Source organism: Pristiophorus japonicus, chromosome 17, assembly GCF_044704955.1.
Source record: "Pristiophorus japonicus isolate sPriJap1 chromosome 17, sPriJap1.hap1, whole genome shotgun sequence".
In the NCBI taxonomy this organism is placed as follows: Eukaryota; Metazoa; Chordata; class Chondrichthyes; family Pristiophoridae; genus Pristiophorus; species Pristiophorus japonicus.
This window is the reverse complement of record NC_091993.1, coordinates 47,009,875-47,028,438: the sequence shown is the minus strand read 5'-3', so window position 1 is coordinate 47,028,438 and position 18,564 is coordinate 47,009,875. Positions and strand designations below refer to the sequence as shown.

Sequence of the window (18,564 nt, the reverse complement as noted above, 5' to 3'; positions counted from 1 at the left end):
CCCCCCCAGTCTCTTCCGCCCCCCCCAGTCTCTTCCGCCCCCCCCAGTCTCTTCCGCCCCCCCCAGTCTCTTCCGCCCCCCCCAGTCTCTTCCGCCCCCCCCAGTCTCTTCCGCCCCCCCCAGTCTCTTCCGCCCCCCCCAGTCTCTTCCGCCCCCCCCAGTCTCTTCCGCCCCCCCCAGTCTCTTCCGCCCCCCCCAGTCTCTTCCGCCCCCCCCAGTCTCTTCCCCCCCCCCCCCCAGTCTCTTCCCCCCCCCCCCCCAGTCTCTTCCCCCCCCCCCCCCAGTCTCTTCCCCCCCCCCCCCCCAGTCTCTTCCCCCCCCCCCCCCCCAGTCTCTTCCCCCCCCCCCCCCCCAGTCTCTTCCCCCCCCCCCCCCCCAGTCTCTTCCCCCCCCCCCCCCCCAGTCTCTTCCCCCCCCCCCCCCCCCCAGTCTCTTCCCCCCCCCCCCCCCAGTCTCTTTCTTTCTCCCCCCTCCCCTCCCCCGTCCCCGGTTGAAAGCCTCCCACTAACTTGCCCCTTTTTTGCTCCACTCTAGCGGCGGGCGAGCTTACGATCCCGCGGTGGATGGCGGAACCGGGGGATGGAGCAAGGCGACGGGGTCCGCGGTCCATGGACCCCTGCGGTGATGGAGCAGCCAGCGGGGACCAGCTCTACCTCAGCCTGCCGGCGCTTGGCTCCCAGCTGACCCTGTCCCTCCGGCGGGACCTGCACTTCCTGGCGCCGGCCTTCAGCGTGGAGGAGCGGGGCGAGGGGTTGCTGGCCGGCCGACCCAGCCTTGCCCCGCAGTTATGCTTCTACACCGGCCACGTACTCAACCATAGCCGCTCGTTTGCCTCACTCAGCACCTGCAGCGGACTGGTAATGGCTTCATGTGATCCACAAGGGGGGGTCGCTCGGCCCATCGTGTCTGTGCCAGCTCACGGGGATTAGAGAACACGTGAGGCTAAACTCAGTTCCCTGTTAGCCCTGCTGCCTGGATCTGAGAATTTTAGCTATGAGGAAAGATCGGATAGACTGGTTGTTTTCTTTGGAACAGAGGAGACTGAGAGGAGACTTTCTTGAGGTGTAGAAAATTGAGATAGTGAATAGGAAGGACCTATTTCCCTTAACACAATGGTCAAAAACCAGGGGGCATAGATTTAAAGGAATTGGGAGGAGGAGATTTGAGGGAAAATGTTTTCACCCAGAGGGTGGTGGGGATCTGAGGCAGAAACCCTCACCACATTGAAAAAGTACTTGAAGTACCGTAATCTATAGGGCTACGGACCAAGAGCTGCAAAGTGGGATTATTCTTTTAAGCAGGCGTGGACACGATGGACCGAAATGGCCTCCTTCCGTGCTGTAAATTTCTATGATCTATGGGCTAGAATTTGCGCTGGTTCACCGCCCAGTTTCTGGGCGGGATTGGCTGGTTTGGGTGAGAACCGGGTCGCCGCAAAATTTCCCAGCTGAGGCACGCCGGCGGATTCGAAGTCGCGCTGGGAGCGGACCGCTGGCGTGCACCGTCCATAGATCACCCTGGCACCATCCTAGGCTGAGCGGGGACCCATAGGTAAACTGCCCACGAGGATCGGCAGAGCTGGGCAGGAGGTCTGCAACAAGGGACGTGATTGATTTTTAACTATGTTGGGGTGAATTTATTTAAGTGTCTTGGGAATGTTTTTTTGATTTTTTTTTTAAGTTAGGTATTTAAAAAAAATTATTTTTATTTTTCTCGTTCGGCCCAACCTGCAGCCTTGGGGTAAATTTTTATAGATTTTTAAATTTATCACCCATTTTCTTTAGGCACCGCCCAATCTAGCCAAAATTGCACTTTCCTGCCCAGATTAGGGTGGGGCAAGACTCAGATGTATAGGCTGGGCGGATTTAAAAAAAAAATTTGGGAAGTTATCGCCGGTGATAATCTTCTCGGCCTTTGCTGTCCAAAAACATGCTATCAGCCGCTGGTGGGCTTTGGGGAAATTCTAGCCCTATGACTCCTTTCTCTCTCTGTCCTGGGCTACTGTGCGCCTGCCTGCTCCTTTCTCTAGTCTGCCTTTTAGTTTAATTTTGTTGGAGCCCACTGGGATGGGTAGCAGCTTCAGTGACCATTAATGCAGTGAATCAGACTGTCCTGCCCCAGTCCAACCCTTGCACTCGTCCTGGGGCAGGCTGCAGGGTGCTGTCACTTTAAGATGAGGCATCAATAGTTTAGTTTCTCTGTTTTTGAGTGGGGGTGTGGAGGAATGCAGATCTAGGTCTGCCAGAGCCCGAATATGATGCCCTCACTGTGAAAAGGACACTTTCTCCCCCGAGTATCACCACCTCACTCGTTTGTGTTTACACTGAGATTCGTGCAACACTCGTGAGAAAGCGGATCTAACCCAGACTGACTGACTGCAGCAAATAGCACTGAGTGGGGAACAAATTAGAGAGCTGGTAACAATTTACGCACAGTAATCCCTGGCAGGATGGCTTGGATTGAGTGCGAGGGTGGGGCTGGGGCAGGTGTGCAGACCAGAGGCTGGGATTTGGATTGGCAGTGGGAGCTGAATTGAGGACTTGGCTCCAGGTCAGGAACATGGAAAGCGGCGAGAAGTCATGAATCCAGCTTGGAATGGAGCCAGCCAGCGGACACATGCTGTTCGCCCTGACACCTTGCATTCCTTTAGAAGCTAGATGTGGGGGGGAGGTGACTGATCGATGGCATGAGTGTCTCTCCAAGATTTCTCGAACTCTTCAAATCCAATCACTCCAGCTTAAAAACACATTGGAGGGCCTTAATTCAGAGCCAGAAGTGAATGTGACTGAATCTAGGGTAAGGACTAATTAGAGGTTGATTGGAGAAACACTGGTGCTGGGAGTCAGTCTCAGCTTGAACCCGGTGCCCGTTAACTCGGTGCAATTGGTTCATTTAATTTAGCCGAAATATTTCTGCGTGATTGTTTTTTCTTATCCTAGAATCACAGAAATTTACAGCACGGAAGGAGGCCATTTTGGCCCATTGTGTCCGTGCCGGCCAACAAGAGGCTAACCAGCCTAATCCCACTTTCCAGCTCTAGGTCCGTAGCCCTGCAGGTTACAGCACTTCAGGTGCACATCCAAGTACTTTTTAAATGTGTTGAGGGTTTCAGCCTCTACCACCCTTTCAGGCTGTGAGTTCCAAACTCCCACCACCCTCTGGGTGAAGAAATTTCCCCTCAAATCCCCTCTAAACCTTCTACCAATTACTTTAAATCTATGCCCCCTGGTTATTGACCCCTCTGCTAAGGGAAATAGGCCCTTTCTATCCACTCTATCCTGGCCCCTCATAATTTTATACACCTCAATGAGATCTTCCCTCAGCCTCCTCTGTTCCAATTAAAACCAATCCAGCCAACTAATCTGTCCTCAGAGCTTAGATACTCCACTACCGGCAACATCCTCATAAATCTCCTCTGTACCTTCTCCAGTGCAATCACGTCCTTCCAGTAATGTGGTGACCAGAACTGCACGCAGTACTCCAGCTGTGGCCTAACCAGTGTTTTTCTAGTTCAAGCATAAACCCCCTGCTCTTGTATTCTATGCCTAGGCTAATAAAGGCAAGCATTCCGTATACCACCTTAACCACCTTATCTACCTGGCCTACTTTCAGGGATCTGTGGACCTGCACTACAAGGTCCCTTTGTTCCTCTACACTTCTCAGTATCCTACCATTTAATGTGTATTCCCTTTCCTTGTTAGCCCTCCACAAATGCATTACCTCACGCTTCGCTGGATTAAATTCCATTTGCCACTGTTCTGCCCACCTGACCAGTTGATTGATATCTTCCTGCAGTCCGCAGCTTTCTTCTTTATTATCGACCACACAGTCGATTTTGGTATCAACTGCAAACTTCTTAATCATATCCCCTATATTGAAGTCTAGATCATTGATGTATTTCATAAAAAGCAAGGGACCGAGTATTGAGGCCTGCGGAACCCCACTGGATACAGCCTTCCAGTCACAAAAACACCCATCAACCATTACCCTTTGCTACCTGCCTCTGAGCTATTTTGGATCCAACTTGCCACTTTGCCCTGGATCCCATGGGCTTTTACTTTTGTGACCAGTCTGCCATGTGGGACCTTGTCAAAAGCCTTGCCAAAATCCATATACACTACATCATATGCACTGTCCTCATCGACTCTCCTGGTTACCTCCTCGAAAAATTCCATCAAGTGAGTCAGACACGACCTTCCCTTAACAAATCTGTGCTGACTATCCTTGATTAATCCGTGTCTTTCTAAGTGAAGATTTATCCTGTCCTTCAGGATTTTTTCCAATCATTTTCCCACCAATGAGGTTCGGCTGACTGGCCTGTAATTACTCTGTCTATCCCTTTCTCCCTATTTAAACAAAGGTGCAACATTAGCAGTCCTCCAGTCCTCTGGCACCACACCTGTAGCCAGAGAGGATTGGAAAATGATCGTCAAAGCCTCTGCTATTTCCTCTTTTGCTTCATTTAACAGCCTGGAATACATTTCATCCGGGCCTGGGGACTTGCCTATTTTCAAAACTGCTAAACCCCTCTATACCGTCTCTCATACTAGGTTTATTTCATCTAATATTTCACACTCCTCCTTGATGGTAGTGTCTGCATCGTCCCTCTCCTTTGTGAAAACAGATGCAAAGTATTCATTAAGAACCATACCTACATCTTCCACCTCCATACACAGATTACCCTCATGGTCTCCAATAGGCCCTATCCTTTAGTTATCCTCTTGCTCGTAATATATTTGTAAAATATCTTTGGGTTTTCCTTGATTGTACTTGCCAAGAATTTTTCATGCTCTCTCTTTGCTTTCCTAATGTCCTTTTTTAATTTCATCCCTGCACTTTCTATACTCCTAGAGTTTCTGCAGCATTGAGCCTTCAGTATCTGTCATAAACCTCCCTTTTTTTCTTTATCCCTACCCTGTATGTCCCTAGACATCCAGGGGGCTCTAGATTTGTTGATCCCACCCTTTTTCTTTAAGGGCACATATTTGGCCTGAACCCTGCGGATCTCCTCCTTGAATGCTCTGACACTGATTTACCTTCAAGTAGCTGTTTCCAGACCACTATGGCCAAATCACTTCTCAGCTTAACAAAGTTGGCTTTTCCCCAATTTAGAACTTTTATTCCTGGTCTGTCCTTGTCCTTTTCCATAACTACCTTAAATCTAACCGAATTATGGTCACTAGCACCTAAGTGCACTCTCATTGATACCCCTTCCACCTGCCCAGATTCATTCCCTGAAACTAAATCCAGAATCGCCCCTCCCGTGTTGGGCTTGTTACATACTGACTAAAAAGGTTCTCTTGAATGCATTTTAGAAATTCTGCACTCTCTATACCCTTCACTAATTTTAACCCCGTTAATATTAGGATAGTTGAAATTCCCTACTATTACTGCCCTATAGTTTTTGCACTTCAGAAATTTGCCCACATATTTGATCTTTCTCCCTCTTGCTGTTTGGGGGCTCTATAGTACACTCCCAGCAGTGTGATCGCCCCTTTCTTGTTTTTCAGTTCGACCCATATGGTCTCGTTTGATGATCCCTCTAACATATCATCCCTCCTCACCGCTGTAATAGTTTCTTTAATCAATATTGCAACCCCCCCCTTCATTTTTACCCCCCCCCTCTATCCTGTCTGAAGATCCTGTAACCAGGAATGTTAAGCTGCCATACCTTCCCCTCTTTTAACCATGTCTCTAATAGCTATATCATACCTGAGTGTCTACCTGTGCTCTCATAGAAACATAGAAAATAGGTGCAGGAGCAGGCCATTCAGCCCTTCTAGCCTGCACCGCCATTCAATGAGTTCATGGCTGAACATGAAACTTCAGTACCCCCTTCCTGCTTTCACGCCATACCACTTGATCCCCCGAGTAGTAAGGACTTCATCTAACTCCCTTTTGAATATATTTAGTGAATTGGCCTCAACTACTTTCTGTGGTAGAGAATTCCACAGGTTCACCACTCTCTGGGTGAAGAAGTTTCTCCTCATCTCGGTCCGAAATGGCTTACCCCTTATCCTTAGACTGTGACCCCTGGTTCTGGACTTCCCCAACATTGGGAACATTCTTCCTGCATCCAACCTGTCCAAACCCGTCAGAATTTTAAACGTTTCTATGAGGTCCCCTCTCACTCTTCTGAACTCCAGTGAATACAAGCCCAGTTGATCCAGTCTTTCTTGATAGGTCAGTCCCACCATCCCGGGAATCAGTCTGGTGAATCTTCGCTGCACTCCCTCAATATTAAGAATGTCCTTCCTCAAGTTAGGAGACCAAAACTGTACACAATACTCCAGGTGTGGCATCACCAAGGCCCTGTACAACTGTAGCAACATCTCCCTGCCCCTGTACTCAAATCCCCTCGCTATGAAGGCCAACATGCCATTTGCTTTCTTAACCGCCTGCTGTACCTGCATGCCAACCTTCAATGACTGATGTACCATGACACCCAGGTCTCGTTGCTCCTTCCCTTTTCCTAATCTGTCACCATTCAGATAATAGTCTGTCTCTCTGTTTTTACCACCAAAGTGGATACCCTCACATTTATCCACATTATACTTCATCTGCCACGTATTTGCCCACTCACCTAACCTATCCAAGTCACTCTGCAGCCTCATAGCATCCTCCTCGCAGCTCACACTGCCACCCAATTTAGTGTCATCCGCAAATTTGGAGATACCACATTTAATCCCCTCGTCTAAATCATTAATGTACAATGTAAACAGCTGGGGCCCCAGCACAGAACCTTGCGGTACCCCACTAGTCGCTGCCTGCCATTCTGAAAAGTATCCATTTACTCCTACTCTTTGCTTCCTGTCTGAGAACCAGTTCTCAATCCACGTCAGCACACTACCCCCAATCCCATGTGCTTTAACTTTGCACATTAATCTCCTGTGTGGGACCTTGTCGAAAGCCTTCTGAAAGTCCAAATATACCACATCTACTGGTTCTCCTTTGTCCACTTTACTGGAAACATCCTCAAAAAAATTCCAGAAGATTTGTCAAGCATAATCTCCCTTTCACAAATCCATGCTGACTTGGACCTATCATGTCACCATTTTCCAAATGCGCTGCTATGACATCCTTAATAATTGATTCCATCATTTTACCCACTAATGAGGTCAGGCTGACCGGTCTATAATTCCCTACTTTCTCTCTCCCTCCTTTTTTAAAAAGTGGGGTTACATTGGCTACCCTCCACTCGATAGGAACTGATCCAGAGTCTATGGAATGTTGGAAAATGACTGTCAATGCATCCGCTATTTCCAAAGCCACCTCCTTAAGTACTCTGGGATGCAGTCCATCAGGCCCTGGGGATTTATCGGCCTTCAATCCCATCAATTTCCCCAACACAATTTCCCGATTAATAAAGATTTCCCTCAGTTCCTCCTCTTTACTTGACCCTCTGACCCCTTTTATATCCGGAAGGTTGTTTGTGTCCTCCTTAGTGAATACTGAACCAAAGTACTTGTTCAATTGGTCTGCCATTTCTTTGTTCCCCGTTATGACTTCCCCTGATTCTGACTGCAGGGGACCTACGTTTGTCTTTACTAACCTTTTTCTCTTTACATACCTATAGAAACTTTTGCAATCCGCCTTAATGTTCCCTGCAAGCTTTTTCTCGTACTCCATTTTCCCTGCCCTAATCAAACCCTTTGTCCTCTTCTGCTGAGTTCTAAATTTCTCCCAGTCCCCGGGTTCGCTGCTATTTCTGGCCAATTTGTATGCCACTTCCTTGGCTTTAATACTATCCCTGATTTCCCTAGATAGCCACGGTTGAGCCACCTTCCCTTTTTTATTTTTACGCCAGACAGGAATGTACAATTGTTGTAATTCATCCATGGGGTCTCTAAATGTCTGCCATTGCCCATCCACAGTCAACCCCTTAAGTATCATTCGCCAATCTATCTTAGCCAATTCACGCCTCATACCTTCAAAGTTACCCTTCTTTAAGTTCTGGACCATGGTCTCTGAATTAACTGTTTCATTCTCCATCTTAATGCAGAATTCCACCATATTATGGTCATCTTTATTCGTTATACTCCTTGCATTGAAGTATATACCATTTAGTACAGCCAGACCTCCTTGTTGACTACATTCTAGCCTTTATTTCCTCTGTCCTTCAAATTCACTTTCTACATTTCTGCTTTCTGATTCCAGCTTTACTCCCCTCCCTACTGAATCTATTCTCAGGTTCCCATTCCCTTGCCAAACTAGATTAAACCCTCCCCAACCGCACAAGCAACCTTCCTCCAGCGAGAATATTGGTCCCGGCTCTGTTGAGGTGCAACCCGTCCGGCTCGTCCAGGTCCCACCTCCCCCAGAAATGGTCCCAGTGCCTCAGGAATCTAAAGCCCTTCTGCCTGCACCATCTCTCCAGCCACGTATTCTTCTAACTGAAAAATTCTGGAGCATTCTTCTTATTAAAACTGACCCTTGTACAATATTGTCACAACAGCGACCGATTACACTCATTTGTCAGGGGTTATTTTTTATATCCTTCTATAAATGAATCCCAATTATTTTAAAGGAAAATAGTCGATTTTGAGAAGTGGATAAACTTGCCGCAGAGCCTCAGCTCCAAGGCTGCGATACTGGGAACCCGGGGAGAGTCTGCAAGTACAAAGTGTGTGTGCAAGCCTCTTGTTCCCCAGTGCTTGAAACATGTTACGGTCGGGAGACAGTCGGTAGTGCAATGACCAGCCACATATAATTCGTCATGTGAGACCACTTCTCAGTTAAACAACAGCAAACCACATTGTCAGCAAAGTTCCCGCTGTTCAGAAGGTGCTTTATTGAAATCCAACGTTTGGCGAGTCGCCCCACATCCAGCTGTTCAGCGTTAAGCACGTGTTGCATCCTTGGACTTGCTGTACAGATAAAACCTGTAGATGTTGCTGCTGCTGCTGAGCAGATGTTTTGCGGCCAGATGGGCCAGCTGTTTGCAAAAAGGGTTAATCGAGGTCACAGCTCCTCCGAGTGCAAGCACACCATTCCACATTGCAGCTTTACAGGATGGGTTCAGAGACGAGCACAAGGAGGGATTGCGTGTGTTTGATTCCCTGCAACTCGCGATTCAGGCGGCCCAAGTCCAGCTTTAGTTACAGCTCCAGCTTTAATAAGTGCAATGCTCCGCAACCTTTGAAAGAAGAAACAGTAATTATGCAGACATTTTATTCACTTTCGCAACAGTTCTGGCAAATGACAAATGCTGTACTTGCGATTTATTTAACGTTAACCCTTTGATTAATGGAATAATATTTTAAGCTCATCGGAGTTTAAATTTCTTCAGAATATATTAAAACATTGCTCTTTGCACATTTGCAAATCAACAGCCACAATACACTGCCAGTACATCCGTGCATTCCTTGTACACAGGCACTTTGAGGTTTGAAGGGCTCTGAAGATGATCAGTTATTGGAGAATTCTGACCTTATTACTGATGGATGGCACTGCAGGAATGCACCAGGACAAAGACTTACTACACATCGAGGGCGAGCCAGGAGCCCAATATCCCCTCTCCTATATTCACCTTAAACTTACCTTTACACATGGGTTTATAAACTCTCAGCATTCTGCTCAATCATAGAGCAATTCTCAATTTGCACTTGAGGTTCAATAAGCTGACTGCCCCATGCCCCATGTCATGTGCTCTTAGCCAGAAACAACAACAATTTATATAGCCCCTTTCCAAGGCGCTTCACAGGAGCATTGTGAGGTAAAATTTGACAGCGAGCCACAGAGATATATTAGGACAGGTGACTAAAAGCTTGGTCAAAGTGGCAGGTTTTAAGGAGCATCTTAAAGGAGGACAGCCAGCAGAAGAGGACTAAAGTATAATATTTCCATACAATTGGCTATTGAGTGTCCATTATCCAATTTATGTTTCAGAATAGACGGAAAGGAAATAAAGACATACCTGTATTTATATAGCGCCTTTCACAACCTCAGGATGTCTCAAAGCGCTTTACAGCCAATGAAGTACTTTTGAAGTGTAGTCACTGTTGTAATGTAGGAAACACGGCGCCAATTTAGGCACAGCAATCTCCCATAAACAGCAATGTGATAATGACCAGATAATCTGTTGATTGAGGGAAAAATACTGGCCAGGACACTGGGGATAATTCCCCTGCTCCTCTTCGAAGCAGTGCCATGGGATCTTTTACCTTCACCCGAGTGAGCAGATTAATCTCTAATCTGAAAGACGGCACTTCCGACAGTGCAGCACTCCCTCAGCACTGCACTGGAGTGTCAGCCTAGATTTATGTGCTCAGGTCTCTGGAGTGGGACTTGAACCCACGACCTTCTGACTCTGAGTTGGCACTGAGCCGTGGTCCTCAACTCTTTCTCTGCCCTTGAACCTTATGGCTCAAGTGCATGGGAGGAAGTAATGAGATGGCACTTGGCACAGGGATTTTATTTAAAATATAAGATGGATAAATATAAGGCACTTTTTCGAGTCAATGAAAACTGCTTTGAAATGTTTCATTTTTTTCCAGTTTGGGTATATCCAGATTGGGGATGATCTGTTGTCAATAGAACCTGTAAATAAAATGAACTCGTCGTTCAGCGGAGAACCTCACCAGATCTACAGGCACAAACGGTCCTCCACATCCAAGAAGAATCGCCTCTTCCACGACTTCTGCAAAGTGGTCAAAGGTAATCTTCCTTTTTAAAATTCGGGTCCAAAGAGGACGTGGTGCATGTAAACAGCTGGGTGACAAACGTCCATTTTGCGAATCGAGCGCAGTGTGAAGGACTGGTCAGCACCAGCACACGTTGGAAAATCACCGGCACACTCTCAGATTTATCGGCGGGGGGTGGGGGGGGGGGTGATGGAAAGGAATCACTCGGATAAAGATCTGGATTGGGATTTTCCACTTCAGTGTTCCTGGCGCACACATTGACTGCGTATGGGGAAATTGACAGTTGAGAAATGGCGGGCTTGACTTTGGAATTTCCTACATGTGTTTCCACCGTGCGCCAGCAGTTCTGAGGAGGAAAATCCACACCCATTTCATTTCTGTGGATAAAAGCAGGGAAGTCTTGCTACAGTTATGCAGGGTATTGGTGAGGCTACACCTGGAATACTGATGCAGTTTTGGTTTCCATATTTACAAAAGGATATACTTGCTTTGGAGGCAGTTCAGAAAGGGAACACAAGGTTGATTCTGGAGATGAGAGGGTTGACTTATGAGGAAAGGTTGCGTAGGTTGGCTCTACTCATTGGAGTTCAGAAGAATGAGAGGTGATCTTATCGAAATGTATAAGATTATGAGGGGGCTTGACAGGGTTGATGCAGAGAGGATGTTTTCACTGGTGGGGGAGACTAGAACTAGAGGGCATAATCTTAGAATAAGGGGCCGCCCATTTAAAACTGAGACGAGGAAAAATTTCTTCTGAGGGTTGTGGAACTGTGGAGTTCGCTGCCTTAGAGAGCTGTGGAATATGGGACATTAAATAAATTTAAGACCGAAATAGACAGTTTCTTAACCGATAAGGGGTTATGGGGAACGGGCAGGGAAGTGGACCCGAATCCATGATCGGATCAGCCATGATCTTATTGAATGGCGGAGCAGGCTCGAGGGGCCATACGGCCTGCTCCTGCTTCTATTTCTTATGTTCTTATGTTTCTCTAAAAGGAGAAAATGACGTTTGCTTTCCTGCTGCTTGTTTGTAAGAACCTAAGACACGAGCAGAGTAGGCCATCCGACCTTCCGGGCCTGCTCTGCTATTCAATAAGATCATGGCTGATTATCGACCTCAAATCCACTTGCCCGATCCCCATATCCCTCGATTCCCCTAGAGCCCAACAATCTATCCATCTCAGCCTTGAATATGCTCAACGACTGAGCATCCACAGCTCTTTCAGGTAGAGAATTCCAAAGATTCACAAACCTCCAGTGAAGAAATTTCTCCTCATCTCAATCTTAAATGGCCAATCCCTTAACTGTGTCCCCTAGTTCTAGACTCTCCAGCCAGGGGAAACAGCCTCTCAGCATCTACCCTGTCAATCCCCTTCACTACACTTAACCTGTCTATATCCCTTTGCAGGCTCTTTGTGTCCTCCTCACAGCATACTTTCCCACCTTGCTTTGTATCAACAACTAACTTGGATACATTGCACTCAGTTCCTTCAAAATATAAATTGTAAATAGCTGAGGCCCCAGCACTGATCCTTGCTGCACCCCATTAGTTACAGTCTGCCAACCGGAAAATGACCCATTTTTCCCTACTCTGTTTTCTGTCCATTAACCAATCCTCTCTCCATGCTAATATATTACCCCAACTCCATGAGCCCTGATTTTGCATAACAATCTTTTATGTGGCACCTTATCGAATGCCTTTTGGAAATCCAAATATACTACATCCCCTGGTTCCTCTTTATCTACCCTGCTAGTTACATCCTCAAACAACTCTAAGAAATTTATCAAACATGATTTCCCTTTCATAAAACCAAGTTGACTCTGCCCAATCATATGATTTTCTGCGTGTCCTGATGCCACCTCTTTAATAATGGAATCCCGACGACTGACATCAGGCTAACTGGCCTGTAGTTCCCTATTTACTCTCTCCCTCATTTCTTGAATAGTGGGGTTAAATTTACAACCTTCCAATCCACTGGGACCGGTATAGAATCTAGGTAATTTTAGAAGATCATTGTCTTTAAATGTAAGGTTGTTTACAATATTGCGAAAACAATACTTAAAATGGGAAATGGTTTATAGTATGCAGATTATTTCACAATCTGTTCATACCCCAACCCTTCATTACTCTTCAACCTTCCTATGTTCCTGCTGCCCCCACAACTGCCCCATCCTACTCTCTCGCGACTTTCCCACCTAGCGCGCCTGCCAATCTCCCCGTCCAACTCACCCCTCCCAGTGTTGACCCTGTGGCCTCTGACAGTGGATCAGCTATCACTGACCCTCTCCACATCTCCCTCCAGAATGTCTGTTCACTTGTGAACAAGGCTCTTGCCATCCATGAGCTTATCGTGGATGATTGCACCGACATCATGGCCTTGACTGAAACCTGGCTGAGGGGTGGTGACACCCACCCTCTAGATCAAGCCTCCCACTTTCCTATACACTTGCCCTGCCCAGGCCATGGAAGCGGCAGTGTAGCTCTCATCATCAAATCACTAAATGCCTGTCCCCCTACCTCTCTGCACACTTCTCCTCCTTTGAACATTTCATCTTGTTTCACCCCTCTCTCCTCTCATTTAAAATGATCATTCTCCACCGAGATATCTTCACTGCTTTCCTCCACCGGCCTCAGCGACGACTTATCCTCTGTGATTTCAGCCTCCATCTAAATTAACCAAGCACTCTCTCCTGAGTTCACTACCCACCTATCCTCCCTTAATCTCTCACTCCATGTAAACTCCCCAACCCATATTCATGGCAACCCCCTCGACCTTGCCATCTCCCGTGGCCTCGCTACTCCCATCATGTCAATCACCAATAAGGCCATCTCTGACCGCTCCCTCATCTCCCCTTTCTCCACTCACATCCCCTTCCCGCCCCACATAACCCCTACTTCTGAGTTTGCCCCTAGAAAAAACTCTCTCCCAACTAATTTATAACTGCGCTACAAAATCCCAAATGTCCAGTCTTTGGCCCTCCATTCACCATCACATTTTGGTAGCCAATAATCTGCTCAACTACACCCTCACCACCACTTTGATGCCCGAGACACTATTAAAATCATTACTCTCTCTCACCCTGGCAGGTCCCCTTGGTATGGTCCTCATCTTTGCTCCCTTAATTTCTAGGGACACAGACATGAACGGATATGTTGGCAACTGGTTTATCCATTAGCCATTCACCGCCAGATCTGCTGGACCTCCTAAAGCAGCAGATCCTGCTCTTGTCTGCCAAAACTGCTCACTATTCCAAGTTAATTCTAGAAAGCAAAGATAACCCCGGCTTCTTTTCGCGACTGCTAATTGTCCCTCTCCCCTGTCTCCTCCCCTCACCTGCACAGTCCTCATGGACTTTTGTCTCTAAGATTGAGACCTTCCGATCAGCTGCCTCTGCCACTTCCCTTCCTTCCCCCAGCCCACTGGGCCAAACTTCCTCTGAGGTTCCTCCCCTGCCCTAGCCCTGAACTCTCATCTTTCTCCAGTTTCTCTCTGATCTCCCCTCATGATCTCCCCTCATGACCTCTCCGAGCTCATCTTGTCCACGAGACTCACATCCTGCTCCCTATTCCCACCAAACTGCTGACCACCCAACTTACTTTTCTGGCTCCTATGTTAGCTGACATTGTTAACTGTTCGCTTCCTCGGGTACTGTTCCCCTCTCTTTCAAATCTGCCGTCATCACCCCTCTTCTCAAAAATCAACCCTTAACCCCACTGTACTTGCTAGCTACCGCCCCATCTCCAATCTCCCTTTCCTCTCAAGTCCTTGGACATGTCGCCTCCCAAATCCGTGGCCATCTTTCCCAGAACTCCATGTTTCAATCCCTCCAATCAGGTTTCTGCTCCTGCCACAGTACTGAAACGCCTCTCATCAAAGTCACAAATGACATCCTTTGTGTCTGTGACAAAGGTAAATTATCCCTCCTTGTCCTCCTGGACCTGTCTGCAGCCTTTGACACGGTTGACCACTCTATCCTCCTCCAACGCTTTTCCACCATCGTCCAGCTGGGTGGGACTGCACTCGCCTGGTTCCATTCTTATCTATCTAATCGTAGCCAGAAAATCTCCTGCAATGGTTTCTCTTCCCGCCCTCATCGTTGGCTCTGGTGTCCCCCAAGAATCTATCCTTGGCCCCCTCCTGTTTCTCCTTGGCGACATCATCCGAAAACACAGCATCAGTTCTACCTCACCACCACCTTCTCTCGATTCCTCCATGGTCTCTAAATTGTCAGACTGCTGACTGACATCCAGTACTAGATGAGCATAAATTTTCTCCAATTAAATACTGGGAAGATCGAAGCCATTGTCTTTGGTCTCTGCCACAAAATCCATTCCCTAGCTACTGACTCCATCCCTCTTCCCAACCTGCCTGAGGCTGAATCAGACTGTTTGCAACCTAGGTGTCATATTTGACCCTAAAATGAGCTTCCGACCACACATCCGCGCCCATAATTAAGACCTCTCCATAACATCGCCCCTGTCTCAGCTCATCTGCTGAAACCCTCATCCATGCCTTTGTTACCTCTAGACTTGACTATTCCAACGCACTCCTGGCTGGCCTCCCACGTTCTACCCTATGTAAACTTGAGATCACCCAAAACTCGCACCAAGTCCCATTCACCCATCACCCCTGTGCTCGCTGATCTACATTGGTTCCCTGTTAAGCAATCCCTCAATTTTAAAATTCTGACCCTTGTTTTTAAATCCCTCCATGGCCTCACCGCTCCCAATTTCTGTAACCTCCAACCCCACAACGGCCCCAAGATATCTGCGATCCTCTAATTCTGCCCTCTTGAGAAGGGGGTGGGATAGAGTTGCTGGTTAAAGAGGAGATTAATGCAATAGTAAGGAAGGACATTAGCTTGGATAATGTGGAATCTGTATGGGTAGAGCTGCGGAACACCAAAGGGCAGAAAACGCTAGTGGGAGTTGTGTACAGACCATCAAACAGCAGTAGTGAGGTTGGGGATGACATCAAACAGGAAATTAGGGATGCTTGCAATAAAGGTACAGCAGTTATCATGGGTGACTTTAATCTACATATAGATTGGGCCAACCAAACTGGTAGCAATACGGTGGAGGAGGATTTCCTGGAGTGTATAAGGGATGGTTTTCCAGACCAATATGTGGAGGAACCAACTAGAGAGCTGACCATCCTAGACTGGATGTTGTGTAATGAGAGAGGATTAATTAGCAATCTTGTGCGAGGCCCCTTGGGGAAGAGTGACCAAAAAATGGTAGAATTCTTTATTAAGATGGAGATTGACACAGTTAATTCAGAGACTAGGGTCCTGAACTTAAAGAAAGGTAACTTCGATTGTATGAGATGTGAATTGGCTAGGATAGACTGGCGAATGATACTTAAAGGGTTGATGGTGGATAGGCAATGGCAGACATTTAAAGATCACATGGATGAACTTCAACAATTGTACATCCTTGTCTGGCGTAAAAATAAAACGGGGAAGGTGGCTCAACGGGGAAGGGAAATTAGGGATAGTGCTAAATCCAAGGAAGAGGCATATAAATTGGCCAGAAAAAGTAGCAAACCTGAGGACTGGGAGAAATTTAGAACTCAGCAAAGGAGGACAAAGGGCTTAATTAGGAGGGGCAAAATAGAGTATGAGAGTAAGCTTGCAGGGAACATAAAAACTGACTGCAAAAGCTTCTATAGATATGTGAAGAGAAAAAGATTAATGAAGACAAATGTAGGTCCCTTGCAGTCAGAATCAGGTGAATTTATAATAGGGAACAAAGAAGTGGCAGACCAATTGAACAAATACTTTGGTTCTGTCTTCATTAAGGAAGACACAAATAACCTTCTGGAAATACTAGGGGACCGAGGGTCTAGCGGGAAGGAGGAACTGAAGAAAATCCTTATTAGTCAGGAAATTGTGTTAGGAGAATTGATGGGATTGAAGACTGATAAATCCCCAGGGCCTGATAATTGTACCCCAGAGTACTTAAGGAAGTGGCCCTAGAAATAGTGGATGCATTGGTTGCCATTTTCCAACATTCTATAGACTCTGGATCAGTTCCTATGGATTGGAGGGTAGCTAATGTAACCACACTTTTTTTAAAAAAGGAGGAAAAGAAAACGGAATTATAGACCGGTTAGCCTGACATCGGTCGTGGGGAAAATGTTGGAATCAATTATTAAAGATTTAATTGCAACGCATTTGGAAAGCAGTGACAGGATCAGTCCAAGTCAACATGGATTTATGAAAGGGAAATTGTGCTTGACAAATCTTCCAGAATCTTTTGAGGATGTAACTAGTAGAGTGGACAAGGGAGAACCAGTGGATGTGGTGTATTTGGACTTTCAAAAGGCTTTTGACAAGGTCCCACACAAGAGATTAGTGTGCAAAATTAAAGCACATGGTATTGGGGGTAATGTATTGACGTTGATAGAGAACTGGTTGGCAGATAGGAAGCACAGAGTAGGGATAAACGGGTCCTTTTCAGAATGGCATGCAGTGACTAGTGGAGTGCCGCAGGGCTCAGTGCTGGGACCCCAGCTATTCACAATATACATTAATGATTTAGACGAAGGAATTGAAGGTAATATCTCCAAGTTTGCAGATGACACTAAGCTGGTTGCAGTATGAGCTGTGAGGAGGATGCTAAGAGGCTGCAGAGTGACTTGGACAGGTTAGGTGAGTGGTCAAATGCATAGCAGATGCAGTATAATGTCGATAAATGTGAGGTTATCCACTTTGGTGGCAAAAACAGGAAGGCAGACTATTATCTGAATGGTGACAGATTAGGAAAAGGGGAGGTGCAACGAGACCTGGGTGTCATGGTACATCAGTCATTGAAAGTTGGCATGCAGGTACAGCAGGCGGTGAATAAGGCAAATGGTGTGTTGGCCTTCATAGCGAGAGGATTTGAGTATAGGAGCAGGGAGGTCTTACTGCAGTTGTACAGGGCCTTGGTGAGGCCACACCTTGAATATTGTGTGCAGTTTTGGTCTCCTAATCTGAGGAAGGACGTTCTTGCTACTGAGGGAGTGCCGTAAAGGTTCACCAGACTGATTCCCGGAATGGCAAGACTGACATATGAAGAAATACTGGATCGACTAGGCTTGTATTCACTGGAATTTAGAAGAGGGGACCTCATAGAAACATAAAATTCTGATGGGATTGGACAGGTTAGATGCAGGAAGAATGTTCCCAATGTTGGGGAAGTCCAGAACCAGGGGTCACAGTCTAAGGATAAGGGGTGTGCCATTTAGGACCGCGATGAGGAGAAACTTCTTTACTCAGAGTTGTGAACCTGTGGAATTCTTTACCACAAAGTTGTTGAGGCCAGTTCGTTAGATATATTCAAAAGGAAGTTAGATGTGACCTTTACAGCTGAAGGGATCAAGGGGTATGGAGAGAAAGCAGGAATGGGGTACTGAAGTTGCATGATCAGCCATGATCATATTTAGTGGTGGTGCAGGCTCGAATGGCCGAATGGCCTACTCCACCTATTTTCTATGTTTCTATCCCTGATTATAATCGCTCCATCATTGGTGGTTGTGCCTTCAGCTGCCTGGGCCCCAAGCTCTGGAACTCCCTCCCTAAAACTCTCTGCCTCTCTACCTCTCTCTCCTCCTTTAAGACGCTCCTTAAAATCTACCTCTAACCAAGCTTTTAGTTATCTACTTCAATTTCTCCTTGTGTGGTTTGGTGTCAAGTTTTGTTTTATAACGCTCCTGTCAAGTGTCTTGGGATGTTTTACTACGTTAAAGGCGCTAAATAAATAAAGTTGTTTTGTTAAAGATCTAGGTATAATTATTAGATTTTCTGCCTGTGATCACTTGCTGGAAATGTATGTTGGGTGAAGATATGATACAGCTTTCATGATTCATCCATGTGGCTGATTAATCTGGTCATACTTGCTTGTGAATTTTGGTTAAGATATTGGAGGGAGTTTGTA

General features: G+C 46.6%; 1 protein-coding gene across 2 annotated transcripts in view; it reads left to right on the top strand.

Moving 5' to 3' along the window:
• The first annotated feature begins 564 nt into the window (after positions 1–564).
• adamts17 (ADAM metallopeptidase with thrombospondin type 1 motif, 17) overlaps positions 565–18,564 on the top strand; it is an 823,747-nt gene continuing 805,747 nt past the window's right edge. For both annotated transcript variants that reach the window (XR_011587458.1, XM_070858706.1), the window contains exons 1-2: positions 565–857; positions 10,497–10,656. Coding sequence is in view for 1 of the 2 variants with exons in the window: in XM_070858706.1 (XP_070714807.1) it covers positions 609–857; positions 10,497–10,656 (409 nt within the window). In the remaining variant the exon portion in view is untranslated. The remainder of the gene's footprint in view (positions 858–10,496; positions 10,657–18,564) is intronic.